This window comes from Physeter macrocephalus, chromosome 12 (assembly GCF_002837175.3).
Source record: "Physeter macrocephalus isolate SW-GA chromosome 12, ASM283717v5, whole genome shotgun sequence".
Taxonomy (NCBI): domain Eukaryota; kingdom Metazoa; phylum Chordata; class Mammalia; order Artiodactyla; family Physeteridae; genus Physeter; species Physeter macrocephalus.
In genome coordinates this window covers 36,443,720-36,459,254 of record NC_041225.1, presented here as the reverse complement: position 1 = coordinate 36,459,254, position 15,535 = coordinate 36,443,720, and the positions used below count along the sequence as shown (strand labels likewise).

The 15,535-nt window shown below is 39.6% G+C and overlaps 1 protein-coding gene across 1 annotated transcript in view; it reads left to right on the top strand.

Annotated features, from left to right (window-relative positions):
* Nucleotides 1-15,535, top strand: part of NBAS (NBAS subunit of NRZ tethering complex) — a 357,350-nt gene that overhangs the window by 45,575 nt on the left and 296,240 nt on the right. The window contains exons 10-11 of the mRNA XM_024119119.3: nucleotides 6,441-6,579; nucleotides 12,854-12,922. Of these exons, the coding sequence (XP_023974887.1) occupies nucleotides 6,441-6,579; nucleotides 12,854-12,922 (208 nt within the window). The remainder of the gene's footprint in view (nucleotides 1-6,440; nucleotides 6,580-12,853; nucleotides 12,923-15,535) is intronic.

Genomic DNA, 15,535 nt, shown 5'->3' with positions numbered 1-15,535 from the left:
CGAACCCGTGTCCCCTGCATTAGCAGGCGGACTCCCAACCACTGCGCCACCAGGGAAGCCCTATCCTGTTAGTTTTATGTCTTATAAATAACTTTTCCTGGTGTGTGCCTTGTCTTTGCACTTTATGGAGAGGAATTTTAGATTTTAATATGGTCAAATTTGAAGGAGAACATCTTAATGACACTAGAGTAGGAAAGTTTTTGACAGGTCAGGATGCACAAAGCACAAGCCATCAAGGGAAAGGTTATCAGTGTGAATGGAGTTGGCTACTCTAATAGAACTCTACTCTACTCTCCCATGTGAATTTTATATTGTCTGGTTCCATTACATCAGTTTGTTCAGTTCCATAAGGAATTCTGTTGGGATTTTATTTGAAATTTCTTTCAATTTATAGTTTAAGAAGAATTGGCATCTTTAAGGTATTGAGAGTTCGTCAAAGAACATGGTTTGTCTCTTTATGCATAACTGTGTGTCCTTCAGGAACATTTTGAAATTTTCTCCCTGATGCTTTCCTTTACGAGATTCTCGCCTCAGCGTTGTCTGCTGCCCTCTTTATCACTGTGACTCCCCACCCCTGTTGCCAGGACCCTGTTCTTCTCCCTGCCTCATCTTCTCATATCTTACTGCTGCAACCTAGCACGGGCGAGGGCAGGCAAGGGGAGGGGGGCTGTAACATGTCTCTCTCTGTGCTACTTCAGGAGGAAGCTGGAGCTTTAGATTCACTCACTCACTCAGGAGACATTCATTGCATATATGGTGCTGGGCCTCGGACGTCTCTCATTTCCATCGACTGTTTTCAGTTTAGTTACATGGTGTCACTTCACTTTGGCTAGAGTTGCCCAGGAAGCCTGTTCTAACACTGTGATCATGATGAAGAAGGTTTATTTACTAGGCCAGGCATCACTGCCAACCTGCTTTTGTTTTCCTAAATCACTTGTAGCTGAGCCCTGGTCCACATTGAGTCCTGTGAATCATTAAAGTAATGGACCAAATTAACATCTTGAATTGGGATTGATACCCCTTGGCACGTATAACTGAAGATAACCCTTCAGGAGATGTGGACTGGGTTATCTCCATATATGGCTATTATCTTCGCACCACTTAATTCTAGGCTCTCAGCTGTTCTTCCTTTCTATGTGCCCTTAATTAGAGAGTGAGCTTTCTGAATGCAGGGAGCATACCGTGTTCATCTCTGTATACTCAGTGCCCTGCACGTTGCCTGGCACACAATAGCTGCTGGTTACCCATTTTGTGAATATGTTGATGAACGCATCTCGGTACCCACTCCCTTTAAACACAAGTAAGCACGCACGTGCCTGTCTGCACGGCTGAACACATGCACGGGCTTGTAGCTGGAGCGTCAGCGTCCCAAAGCTGCCATACCATCTGGTGGGGACAATACACGATTAGTTCCATCGTTCTGCCTTCCTCCCACTTACTCTTCAGTCTGGCATGAATGGAGGAAAGGCTGTTTGGAAGCAGTTATTGAATCTCTTTTATTTTTATTTATCTTTTAATACATCTTTATTGGAGGATAATTGCTTCACAGTACTGTTTCTGTTAGTTTCTGTTGTACAACAAAGTGAATCAGCCATATGCATACACATGTCCCCATATCCCCTCCCTCTTTTTTTTTTTTTGCGGTACGCGGGCCTCTCACAGCCGTGGCCTCTCCGGTTGCGGGGCACCGGCCCCGGGCTGCGGAGCACAGGCTCCGGACGCGCAGGCTCAGCCACCGTGGCTCACGGGCCCAGCCGCTCCGGGGCATGTGGGATCTTCCCGGACCGGGGCACGAACCCGCGTCCCCTGCATCGGCAGGCGGACTCTCAACCGCTGCGCCACCAGGGAAGCCCTCCCCTCCCTCTTGAGTCTCTCCCTCCCACCCTCCCTATCCCACCCCTCTAGGTGGTCACAGGGCACCGAGCTGATCTCCCTGTGCTATGCGGCTGCTTCCCACTAGCTATTTAACATTCGGTAGTGTGTATATGTCCATGCTACTCTCACTTTGCCCCAGCTTCCCCCTCCCCGCCCCGTGTCCTCAAGTCCGTTCTCTATGTCTGTGTCTTTATTCCTGCCCTGCCACTAGGTTCATCAAGTACCAGTTTGGTTTTTTTTTTTTAGATTCCAGATGTATGTGTTAGCATTCAGTATTTGTTTTTCTCTTTCTGACTTGACTCTGTACGACAGACTCTAGGTCCATCCACCTCACCACAAATAACTCAATTTTGTTTCTTTTTATGGCTGAGTAGTATTCCATTGTATATATGTGCCACATCTTCTTTAACCATTCATGTGTTGATGGACATTTAGGTTGCTTCCATGTCCTGGCTATTGTAAATACTGCTGCAGTGAACATTGTGGTACATGACTCATTTTGAATTATGGTTTTCTCAGGGTATACGCCCAGTAGTGGGATTGCTGGGTCTCAAAAAACTAAAGATAGAATCTCTTTTATTTTCAATCGAGCTTATCTTGTTGTAACCAATTTGATCTATTCACGGCCATGTTTATCAGAATTCATAGGGAGGAAGTGTCTTCTAGTATCAAGACCAGGAGATAAGAAGAAATCTGAAATCTCAGTTAGCTCTCCTTCCACAGTTAGGCAACGTAAAGTTTTATACATATATTTTAAAATCTGAAAATTAAATATGACATCTGTCCTCTCCATGACATAGTAGTGCAAACTAAATAGTAATGCTCAACCCCTTGAGAAAAGAATTATATGGTTACTATAAAAAAATATATATTTATTTATACATGGTCAATGTTGTACACTGAGTAGAGAAAAATTATTTCATTATCAGGATCTGCTTTATCCTGGCCCTTTAGAGATTTGTTGAATTCTCAAATAGTGTTTTATTTTTATTAGAACAATAGGCTACTGGTTTTTAAAGGTATGTTTTATGAGAATCATATGTTTTCTGTTTCAAAAGTACTGTGACTATATTCAGAAATGTAGATATTCAGAATTACCTGTTTTGTTTCTATTTATTCAGAGGAGTTTTTCCTAACAAACTGACTTTTGAAAAAAAAGTTCCTTACGGAAAATTTGAAGCATGTTCACAGAATGTACTGACTCCCTTGTGCCTGCCGTTCAGTTTAACAGTCGACTCGTGGCCAGCCTCATCTCATCTATGGCCTCAGCCGAACCTCCACCCTCCTGTGCCTAGAATATCATGAAGTAAATTCTGGACAGCGTAGTATTTCACCTGAATATTTCAGTGTGTATTTCTAAAAGATAAGGACTCTAAAAAAACATAAACATGAAACCATTGTCATATACAAAGATAATTAACAATAATTTGTCCATATCTTCAAATATCCAGACTGTGTTCTCTTTTAATTCATTGATCTGCTCTCCATTCTCTCCTCCTCTCTCAGTCGTACAAAGAGAGAGAGAGAGAGAGAGAGAGAGAGAGTGTGTGTGTGTGTGTGTGTGTGTGTGTGTGTGTGTGTTCGGACGAAGCCAGGTCATTTATTCTGTAGTGTTCTACTGTGTAGATTTTTTTAGATTTGCCATTGTTTATTTTTATTTATTTATTTATTTTTAACATCTTCATTGGAGTATAATTGCTTTACAATGGTGTGCTAGTTTCTGCCGTATAATAAAGTGAATCAGCCATATTCATACATATATCCCCATATCTCCTCCCTCTTGCTTCTCCCTCCCACCTTCCCTATCCCACCCCTCTAGGTGGTCACAAAGCACCGAGCTGATCTCCCTGTGCTATGTGGCTGCTTCCCACTAGCTATCCATTTTACATTTAGATTTCCCGTTGTTTAGATTGCATCTTTGAAGTGTTGTTTGAAGTATTTTTCTTTTTTCAACTGTATTTTTTTCAAATTGGTAGTTAGAGCCAGAGGAATGATATGATTTTATCTGCATTAGGTCTACTTATTTTTTTTGAAATTGTTCTGGTGTAAAAATCATTTGAGCAGAATGGTGGCTATAGGCAAGTAATACTCGTACTCCTACCTTGACTTTGGACCAAAATCTCTTTTGCCCTGGTGAACAGGGTTAATTACGTGTTAGCTCTGAGGACTGGCGGAGGGTAGAAATAGCCCAGCAGGTTGCTTCAAGCATCTTCTCAAAGTTTGTTGCTTATGATTTGCTGTGATGGAAACTTGTTAGACTATATATAAAAGCAGTAGGAAAAAGGCTTTGAGTGAAGGCTCAAGTTGTGTTTGCGAATAAAGCACATTTACATTACTTTATGAATTTTGAGACTTTGAGTTGGGCTAAGCTCTATGGCTAAACCTAGAAGGGTTTTATGCAGTTTCGAAAGTTTTACATCTGAGAGTATATGTAGAGATGAGATTTTAAAAAATTATTGTTGTTTTTTTAATTGTTGTTAGCTTAGTTCAGAATAGGAACTAACATGGTGTTGTAGGTCACTTGTGCTTCAAAAACAGACTGACAGAAAAAGAGATCATTATGCTGTATACTTTAAGCTTATACAGTGCTGTATGTCAGTTATATCTCATTAAGAGTGAAGAAAAAAAAGAAAGTTAGGAAGGTGGTCAAATGAGAAGAGGGCAGTTGGTGGAATTAGAGACTGACAGGTTGTCTGAATTCTGGGGCTGGGAAACAAACAAGATGGGTGTTAGTTTTCTGTGGTTGCTCTAACAGATTACCACAAATTTAGGGGCTTAAAATAAATTTATGTTACATTTCTGGAGGTGAGAAGTCCGAAATGGGTCTCACTGAACTAAGATCAAGGTGTCAGCAGGGCTGTGTCCTTGCTGGAGGCTCAGGGGGACAGTCTGTCTTCTTACCTGTGCCAGCTTCTAGAGCAGCCCAGCTTCCTTGGCCCCCTTCTGTCCTCAAAACCAGCAGTGACTGGGCGAATCTTTTTCTCACATCACATCACTGTGACACTGACTCTCCTGCTTCCCACTTCTGCTTTTAAGGACTTTTGTGGTTATTTGGGTCGCCTGGAAAATCCAGGATAATCTGCCTGTTTTAAGGTCATTTGCTTAGCAACCTTAAATCCACGTGATGCAGCATGTTCACAGGTTCCAGAGATTAAGACATGGGCATCTTTGGGGGCCATTATTCTGCTTGCCCCGCAAGGTAAGCAGAATTAACAGAGGACAGGTGTTGCTTTGTGCACTGACGTGTAGAGCTCTGTCTGACTGCCCTTGAGCATATACCCTTCTACTGAGGGTCTCAGCGGGCTATATTGAGTAACTCATGGTGTTACCTCATGAGGTACTTAGAACTATAGAAAATTTAAGAGTTATCATTGGTTAACATAACCATAAAACCAAGTCAGTCTTTTGATATGCCAACTCTGAGGAGTCTTAGGAAGTGTCATTTCCTTCCCTCTTTTGATTTCTATGCAGAAACTAAAATTTTTAAAGTTTTGATTTATCTATGAGCATGGTCTAGAAAAAGATAAGCACTAATTTGTTGTGTGAGGAAGTGCATCCTTTTTTTTTGACACAGTGGGGGCCTGGTGATGGTAGATAGCAGGTACGTTTTGATGTAAAGGGAGCCTGATGTTGTTTCCTGTCATTTGGGATAGTGGTAGATTGTGTAGGGGGGAGCGTTGTGTGGACATGTCCAGAGAAACCTGGTCTTTTTCTTAAGCAGCAGGGAGTTTCCTGCTGCCTGTAGGGAGGGCCTTTTTAAAAAACTGAGACATTAAGAAGGATGTGGCTTCTCTCTTCTGTTACTCCATTGCCTTATCGCTATTGGGGACGACAAGTGTTTTCCTTTAATATATCAGAAGTTTTACTTTCAAACACTTTTCTTTTTTCTATAGGTGATTATGATGTCTTATACGTTCCCTGCCAGATTTACTAAACATGACTTAACTTTAAAAATCATGACTGTTGGGTTCCATTATTAATCAGCTTAGTTTGTGTAGTGGTCACATAGTCTTTTAACTTTTAGTACTTGTTAGACGGCTTGTCCTGTTGGTAACTGGCCTCTAATTGCAATGAAGTGTAACAAACAGAAAAGTGAACCAGTCATAATGTACAGTCTTATTTCAGTATAGTTATTAGTGTCTCATCCACAGCAATCCCAGCTGTCATTTCTTTCTAGCATCTGTAATTTTGCCCTCATTGCTTCTGATGCACTGCTGTAACTAGTACATATGTGTCTATGTGAGGTGACGTATCTGTTTATTAAAGTTTCTTGGTGTTGATATAGTTCCTTAGATATTCAGTGGCCAACCTGAAAACATTTTTTTTCTCGTTTCTAAGTTCTCATCCGAGTTTCAGATGTTTGAATGTGTAAATGAAGGTGAAATTCTAGTTGAAAACCCATCTGGTTTTCTATTGGTTGTTTCCTCTAAAATATTTACCTTCTAGGATTAGTATGTACTAATTTTATTTCTGTTTTCCTTGTGACGGTTTCTGCTCTCTTTGTTTTGATGTTGTCTTGTTCCTATTTGTAATTTTTCAATTCTTTTTATCTTTCTCTCTTTTAGACTTTTACTGGTCGGTGGATGTGAAACTGCTGAAGTGGGCATACCAAGAGCTGCTAGCTGTGGACTCTCTGCCTGGAGAGTTCTTTCAGGATCACCTTATTATAAGCCAGTTACTCATGGTGGAGACAGGGTCACTGCAGTAAGTCTTAGTTGTGGTATTTCACTTTGCTAATAGGTCTTAGTTAAGCCCTTTGTAAGATACAGAGAAGGAAACAATTTGCGTTAAATGAAGAAAGTAACCTAATGCAAGTGAAATTTTAGGACTTCTTTCAAATATCAAATTTATCTAAAGCATGTTTTATTTAACTTGGGCCTCATTTTTAGTAACAATATTTGCAGATATCAGAAAAACAACCTAACAGTAATCCCGTTACTTGCATTTGCTTATTTAGACATTAACATTTTGCATTTGCTTATTTAGACATTAACATTTATTAAGTCCCTTTTGATGTGCCGGCAGCTGTTCTGAGTGCTGTTACTGTGTATCAGCTCATTTAATTCTCAGTAACCCTTTGAGGTAGGTATTGTTAGTAGCTCCAGTCTGTTGAGGAGGAAAGTGAAATTTAGCTGGGTCACCCCACTAGCAAGTGGCAGAATGAGGGTACAGACGCTGGCATGAGTTCCCCTGTTCAAGTTCTTAACTGCCTTCGCACTTCCATTTTGTTCCATATTGATCAGTACTGTTCGTCCAACCATTCATTTATTCATTCTTTAATTGAATTTCTGTTTTCTGTCAGTCACTCCTTTATGCTGTAACAGTCAGTATAGGCTAGGCTCTGTTGTGATAATAAAAGCAGCCACATAAACAAACAAATGAAAAATCCTGACATTTCTGTGGGTTACCCCATGAAAGTGTGTTCCTTATTTGTGGCAAAGCCTGCTGTTGATATCATGACTACCCTGAACAGCTTGTTCCAAGTGATGACTAAAGGATATGTGGAGGCTGGTGACCTCTTGAGGGCCCACTGTCTCAGTTTACGGCCTTAGGAGGGGGAGGAGAGGACTAAACGGTGGGACTTCGTAACCATCTTACACCAGAACTGACATCACTTCTGCTCGCAGTTCATTTACTGAAATGAATCATGTGGCCCCTCCTACCTTCAAGGGGCCTGGGAAGTAGTTTTCTGTGTGTCCAGAAGGGCAAGAAAAACTAGATATTAGTGAATATTAATTGTTTCTACCATATTGGCCACTCTGTGATAATATATATCTTGGGTTTTTTTGTATAAACTGTATGATCATAATTACGTACCCTGTGCTTAGCCTGATATTTGGTGGGCGCTCAGATACAATATTTTTCTAATGAGGGAAGAAACCAAGAAATTAAGGTGAAACATGGTGTAAGTGAATGTGCTATACTAGTTATTCCTATGAATGTATTTGTTCCATTATTTCTGCCTCAAAATATATAGATTTCAAAATAATCCTGCAAAACAATGGTTAAACGTTTTCATGTTGAAGAAGAACTAGTGAAGAAGTACTTTTGAAAAGAAATCTTTAGCAATCATTGTAAGCTTCCGTTAATTATTTTCTTTAGTTTTTAGCATATGCTGAAATATGTGATTGTGAATTTAACCCAACAAAGTAGTAGGGTTTTTTTTTTTTTTAAATTAGGTCAACTTATTGGTTCAGTATGGCACCAGACCTTAAAACAGTTTATATTCGTACACCGGTTTATACGGTACTGTGTCGTGTGCTTTTTCTTCCATTCGTGGTCCCTCTACTCACTCTAGCACCCACTTATTCTCTCTGCAGGGTCCAGTAAGGAGTCCAGTTTGAGTGTTATTAGCCACATTTCACAGATGAGGAGCCTAAGGCCCTGGGAGATCTTAACAACTAAAAATAGGGCAGCAGGGGTGGAAGCAGATTTTGTAGCTCCTGTTTAGCACTTTCCTCACTCCCCATGTGAAATTACATACCTCTCATTGGCATTGTCAACTTTATGCTGTGATGATTATCCCATAATTTATTTTTTAAAAAAGAGTGAGTTAGCAGTTGGACATGTTATTTCATATTTGTTGTAATTTAGTCATGTTCCTCTCTCCGATTTCACACCCAGCTTGTCGTTTTATATATGAGATGTATCAGGGCAGATCCTGAAAAGAGTTTGAACAATTTTATCTCTTTGCCTCTGTCTGAGTGTGATGTCTACAGCTTAACTCTGTCTGAGTGTGATGTCTGCAGCTTATTTTTTAATTTTTTAATTTTATTTTTGGCTGCGCCACGTGGTCCCCAACCAGTGATTGAACCCGCGCCCTCAGCAGTGAAAGCGCCGAGTACTAACCACTGGACCGCCAGAGAAGTCCCTGTAGCTTATTTTTAAATGGTTCAGTCAAAAAACAATTTTAAAAGCAGTATGCATACACATACAGATAAAGCAAATGTGGCTAAAGGTTAATAATGGGTGAACTCAGGTAAAAGGTATACTGGTATTTCATTGTGTAATCATTTCAACTTTTCAGTAGCTAGGAAATTTGTCAAAATTAAAGGTTGAGGGGAAAAAAAGAAAGAATTGGTAAGTATGGAGGATATAAGGCGAGAGAAAGTAGGCAAACTGTGAAGGGCCATTTCAATATGGTGTAATCAAGTATATTTGTGACAGAGTCTGGGACAGGGGAAGGCACGGAGGACTGTTGCTTACTATGAAACCTTTTTTCACCGTGGCTTCTTTAAATTCTCCGTGCTTTCACTTTGCTCCTTACTGAAGTATTAGAATCTGCTCTGCTATGTATGGTCCTTCCCTCTCCGGCCTGAAGCTTCAATATTGGAGTCTCTTAAAAGAAAATTGCTTGTGCAGTGACAAAATAAGTGGGGGGAAATACTGAATTGCAAAGTGAGTGCTCCGCTACATGATAAACTTCTTGAAATGCTGCAAGCGTACTTTAATTATGTTAGTGCCTTTTTAATGTGTCTTGCAGCTAAACGCACAATCATTCTGTGTAACCTTCCCCTACCTCAAAGTAATTTGAAACTATAAGATTAGTTCCTCTTGTCAGGTGGCGGATATTGTTTGCATCGAACCTCTTATTGTTTGTTTAAGGCTGCTATTGTTTTTGGGTGGATATCGACCGAAAAATGCTGCTGACACATATATTCTCATCTCTCACAAGGCTGCTGGGTTGTAAGAGAGGCTATGCAAAATTCCATATATACCTTGAGCAAAGTTTCCAAATTAATGTCTGTGTCATCTGTAGGAGATAGTTTTATTTATTCATTTGTTCAACATCAAATCACCGACGCAGGTATCAGAACATACAGGTAGCAGCCCTCAAGGGGTTTACTGTACTGGAGGTACCGCTGTGCCCACAAATAAGGGCAAGAAGCTATAGCGGATACCAGGGGAGAGTTCAGTCACCGGGGGGAAGGAAGGAGCCAGGCTCAGGAGTCAGAAGGTTGGGACTGGAATTCCAGCTCAGCACTTACCACTGGTGTCTTAAGGCTCTTGCCAGGATCAAATGAGGTAATAATATGTGAAGGCCGTTGATAAACAATAAAATGTTCTACAGTGTTAATTATTATCTGTTTGTATTATTAAGGTGGAAATTTTGGAAAAAAATGTATAAAACATGAACAAAACTGACTTTTTTGTTATTGATACTGCTTCCTTTTCAGTACAGAATGTTGTTCTGGAAAGAACACAGGGTTTTTGAAATCCTGTTTCCCTGAGAAAACAGAAGTAATCAAAATATTTTCATAAGATCCTACCACCTGCCTACATATGCACCGAATTTCCGAACCTTTTCTCTTGTTATTACAGATGAGCTGTACTTGCCCCAGCCGAGGCCAGCTCCTCTGTCTGTCCCCTGGATCTCACACTTGCTGATTGAAGGATGTTTATCCAAGTCCTGAATCTTGCTGCCCGTTAGGTTTATCAGCAAGCAACATGCTTTTATTTTTCCCATTGTAAAAACTCTGTAGTTTTAGGGGACTTAGAACCTACTAAATCCTGCTACCAGCCCATTTGTTCCTTTCCTTCAGCATGTTCAAGAGTCAGCTATACTGGATCCATTTCCAACTTTTCTTTTCTCTCTTGAATTCACTTGAATGGGGCTTTATCTCCATGATTTCACTGAAATTGTCTTACTGATGGCATCAGTGCCCTCCAGTATTTTACCAGTTTATCAGTTTATTGGTATTCTTTAATTCCTATTAATTGCCTATACAACCATCAGTTAGTTGGTTTTATTTTCCCCTTCTCCTTTTTCCTCCCTTTTCTAGTTGCATTATTTCTATTTTGTCAAAACACACAATATTTATACGATAGTTTCAACCCTCATTGTCATGTTTCTTTAGTCATAGGTGTTCATTTATGTATTTTAAAATGTTCACTGTCCCTTTGTTTGAAGTTTTCCCAGTCACCTCTTGGTTGGATGAAATTATCCTCTAATAGATGATTTGAGAAGGGCTCATAGATGAAGAGTTCCTTAAGTTCTTGTGTGTCAGAATTGTTTTTCATAGCCTGGACATTTGAAGGAAAACTTATCTGGATATAAAATCTTTGGTTTACCTGTTCTTTCACTGAACTTTAAAAAAACACAGCACTATTGTTGCTTTGCTTTGGATGTGGAATTTGAAAAGTTGATGCAAGTCAAATTATCTTCTCTTTGTATGTTACTTGGCCATTTTGTTTGGAGGCCTTGAGGATTTCCTTTATCTTTGAAATCTAGTATCCTTCCTGGAATATTTCTTGGAGTTGATTTTTCTGGGTTAATTTTCCCAGGTACCTGTTCACTCTTTCAATATATAGATTCAGGTCTTTTTTCATTTCTGGAAAGTTTTCTTAGACTATAAGTTTTGGCAGTCGTTTTAGATTGACCTTAGTCCCCTTTGCTAGCTTGTCGCATCTGTCCTCCTGGACCCTGCAGTGTTTTTTTCAGTCTGCTTTTGCTCACCACAAGCCTGTGTCGGCCTGGGTCGGGGTGGCTGGGAGCGTGGGGATGGCAAGAGCAGTGGGGATGACACACTGGAGTTTGGTGGGTTTTCTCTTTCTGCTTTACAATGATTTTGAAGTTTGAGTTGTCCTTGATCTTCAAGTTAAGTGAGGGTGTGGTTTTCATGCAGATTTATTTTTCTCTTCTTGTATTTTCTTGTTTTTGGAGGAAATGTGGAGCTAGGCCGTCAGTAATATCTTCAGCTGCTCAGCAGTTCTGGTAGGAACGTTTTTAACCTCAGCTTAAGAATACCGCCCCCCCCTTTGCCTTTTTCTTTTAAATTAAGGTAAAGTTCATATAACATAAAATGGACCATTAAATATTTTAAAGTGTACAGTTCAGTGGCATTTAGTACATTCACAGTGTTGTGCAACTGTCACCACTATCTAGGTCTAAGACATTTTCGTCACCCCAAAGGGAAACACCAAACCCATTAAACAGTCACTCCCTTTTGTTCTCAGCCCCTGGCAATGACTGGTCTGCTTTCTGTTTCTCTGGATTTACCTGTTTTGAAAATTTCGTATAAATGGAATCATACAATATGAGACTTTTGTATCTGGCTTCTCTCATTTAGCAACATATTTTTGAGGTTCATCCAAATTTTAGTGGGCATCAGTACTTCATTCCTTTTTATGACTGAATAATATTCCGTTGTATGGATATACTGCCTTTTGTTTATCCATTCTTTAGTTAGTGGACATTTGAGTTGTTTCTATTTTTTGGCTATTATGAATAATGTTCCTATGAACATTTGTGTGTACAGGTATTTGTTTGAACACCTGTTTTCAGTTCTTTTGGGTATATACTTAGGATGGAATTTCTGGGTCATATGGTAATTCCGTTTAACTTTTGAACAACCACCAGACTGTTTTCCACAGTGGCTGTACCATTTTATGTTCCTGCCAGCAATGTATCAGTGTTCCAAATTCTCCACAACTTCAACAATGCTTATTTTCCATTTCTAAAAAATTATACACATCTCTCCCTCTTGCTTTAAGTATATTTCTTAAATCTAGAGACAAAAATAATCTTGTTTTATTATTTCAAATACTTTTTTCTAAGTGATTTTTTTTCTGGTATTTTTCAAGTATGGGATCAATTTCTTCATGAATGAAATTTCTGTTGGGAGTATTGACCTTTTCCATAGTGATGCTAGGATAAAATGGTAACCTGGGCCAGCCTCATTTGAGAAGAGCCACTCATTAGATTCTAATTTGCATAGATTGTACTAGACTTGTTATGTATGTATTTAAAAATACATTTGATTATGGGTACATTTTGTAAGATTTGTCACTTGTTGGAGTTTTTTCCCCAAACAAAAACAAAATCTCACCAAGATTTCTGATACTTATTCATGATTTTCTTAACCATTTCTTAAAATACTAGATATGCTGTAGTTTTCATTTCATGATGAAAGGCCTTTAAGCAATGAGGAAGCCTTCCATTGATCTTTTTTTTTTATAATGTGTGTCTATTTTGTAGGTACCAAAGACCCTGGGATTATTAAGGATGTTAAGTGGCAAGTTTTACAGTCGCCAGGGGCAAGAACAGGTAATACAAATTGGCTTAACCTTACAAAACATTTTCGCCAGGGTCCCCTTAAGGACAGAGTTGAATGAATCTTGAATATTATAGATTTTCATCTGAATTTGCTCTTAATTATACATTACAGGGGTGTATGCATTAATAAGAATTCATGGAGCTGTTCACTGAAGATTTGTGCATTTTACTATATATATCATTCTTATCTCAGTAAAGAAAATTAAAAAAAAAAAACTTAAAGAATGAATCTAGTCCTCTTGGATCTGGGGATATAGCCCAAAGAAGTCTCCTGGAATCATTATATATCTTTGAAGTTTCTTATTTTATCCTGTGAATTTTTGTATCCTTGTCCATAACATATCCCTTATGTTTGTTGGTTTTAAAATAAAAAAAGATTCCTTCCTAAATCTGAGATTATTGATGTTTCAAGAGGATGAGCCACATTGATCCTGGGCTTAACTATTTTGTTCTTCAATAGGAGACACATGGATCCATCTCAAAGATGCTCGGCAGTCTCCTCCTGAATATACCGATATGCTTTGGCACTCTCTCTGAGGGAGGTGGTTATAGTCATTCCCTCTACGTGGCTCTCACAAGAGTCTTGACATACATGGGGCTTCAGATCATACTCCTTCCTGTTTTGGGGGGAGTCAAGCAAATTAATTTTCGTTTCTTCAATTTCTTAACTAAGGGAAATTGTAAGAAATATGGAAATTGTAAGAAATATAACATGTATTCTCTTGCTGCACTTGTATTTAATATATTTAAAATGTTGAGCTCTAGTTATTTCTGTGCCCTTGACTTCCGCTAACGCATGTCTTCCGGGTTGGTGTGGCATTCTCTGTGTAGAATTGAGCAATAACACTGCTCTGTATGTCTGGAAAGTCACTTTCATTTTTAATGCCTTGTATGTTTACAGTTTTCCAGTTGGCATTCTCTTTAGTCATTTCAAGCAGTTTGTCTTCATTTTGCAGGTGAAGAACCATAAGCAAGACTAAATGCCTTGGCCTCTGCCGTGTACTTTGTTCTTTCTAATTTACTGTGTTGCCTCTGTTGGTCTTTCTGTTACCATAATAGTGCATGAGAGCTTTACTTTGTTTTCCTCCCTGGATCCTTTCCCATTCTCTTTAATTCCGTCTAAATAATAACTCTATCTTTAACAAATTTTAAAGGGTTCATTTTTTAATTCTTTTGATGATAATTAAGTAATTATGTGGAGTTTCAGCATTGATTTATTCTTTTAGTCAGTCAGCAGGCACGCACTTTGAGCCAGCCGTGGTGGTAGAGCTGAGAATAAATAGATGAATAAAATGCAGCGTGCTTCCTCAAGGAGCCCTCAGTGTAGTGCGGGAGTCAGATGTAGAAGCAGCCGTAGAACGGGACAATATGACACGTTTCGTAACCTGTCCTGTCATATAATATGAAGCGCCGTTGCGGTGCAGGGAGGGACCATTGAACTCTGGAGGTGACACTTGATTTGGAAGTGAGTAAGAGTTTCCCAGGCGGATAGGGGAAGGCTGGTTGTTTCCAGTCCGGGAGCCGCACGTGCAAAGTCCCGGAAGTGTCGGAGAACACTGCAGAACGCTCCACTCTGCTGTGGGGCAGGGTCCGTGGTCTCTTACTGTTTGTGTTCCATAGTTATTTTATTGGGACCAACATAATTGTATTATGTTTAGAACAAGAATTATTTGGGGATTGATATATTGGTACATGACTTTCCTTTGTACCATATCCTTCACATATTAAATGCTGTGTTTATTAGTTGATTTGGTATATTAATAGGCAAATGTAACTCTGTTCAATCAGTATAAAATGTCCGTCTTCTTTTTACTCTGTCTTACCTCCTGGGAACTCCAGATTCATGTTACCTTGCCTCCTGCTATTGGTTATTCTTTTGTGTGGAGCTCAGCTCTTTCTTGTTTTTATCGGTATCCTCTCTGATTGAACAGAAGGAGGGAGAAGGTAGCAACTAATTTCCTTACGTTTTGATCTTTCTTTGTGGCACCTTGTACTGGAATCCTTAACTGTTTGGACTTTTTAAAAAGACTTTATGAAAGTAGTACTCTAAAATCAGGGCCTTTCAGTAAATATCTGAATGTTATATGAGTATCCTCTTTGTACTCCGTGGTTCCTAGCCCAGAAATAATTATGGGGCATACATTTTTAGCACCATCATTTTAGACCTGACAGGTCTCGTAGAGATTATCTAATAATTCCTGATTATTGTGAATACTTTCTAGCTTATAAGTCCTTTCGCATGATCTCAGAGGAAGCTTGCATTAATGGCAGTATGATGCCTATTTTATTGATGAAGAAATTAAAGCCTCAAGAGAAATGGCTTTCCCAAACTCACCTACCTAGATAGTGTCAGAGATGGGTTTGGTCTTGAGTTGGCTCTTGATCTAGTGCTTTTTTTTTTCACTCCCTCTTGTTGGCTTTTGTCTAAACCCTTAGTTGGACAATTGAAGAAGCAGAAGCCAAGATATGTTGTACTTAAAAGTAGCCCAAGACTTCCCTGGTGGCGCAGTGGTTGAGAGTCCGCCTGTCGATGCAGGGTACACGGGTTCGTGCCCCGGTCAGGGGGGATCCCACGTGCCGCGGAGCGGCTGGGCCCGTGAGCCA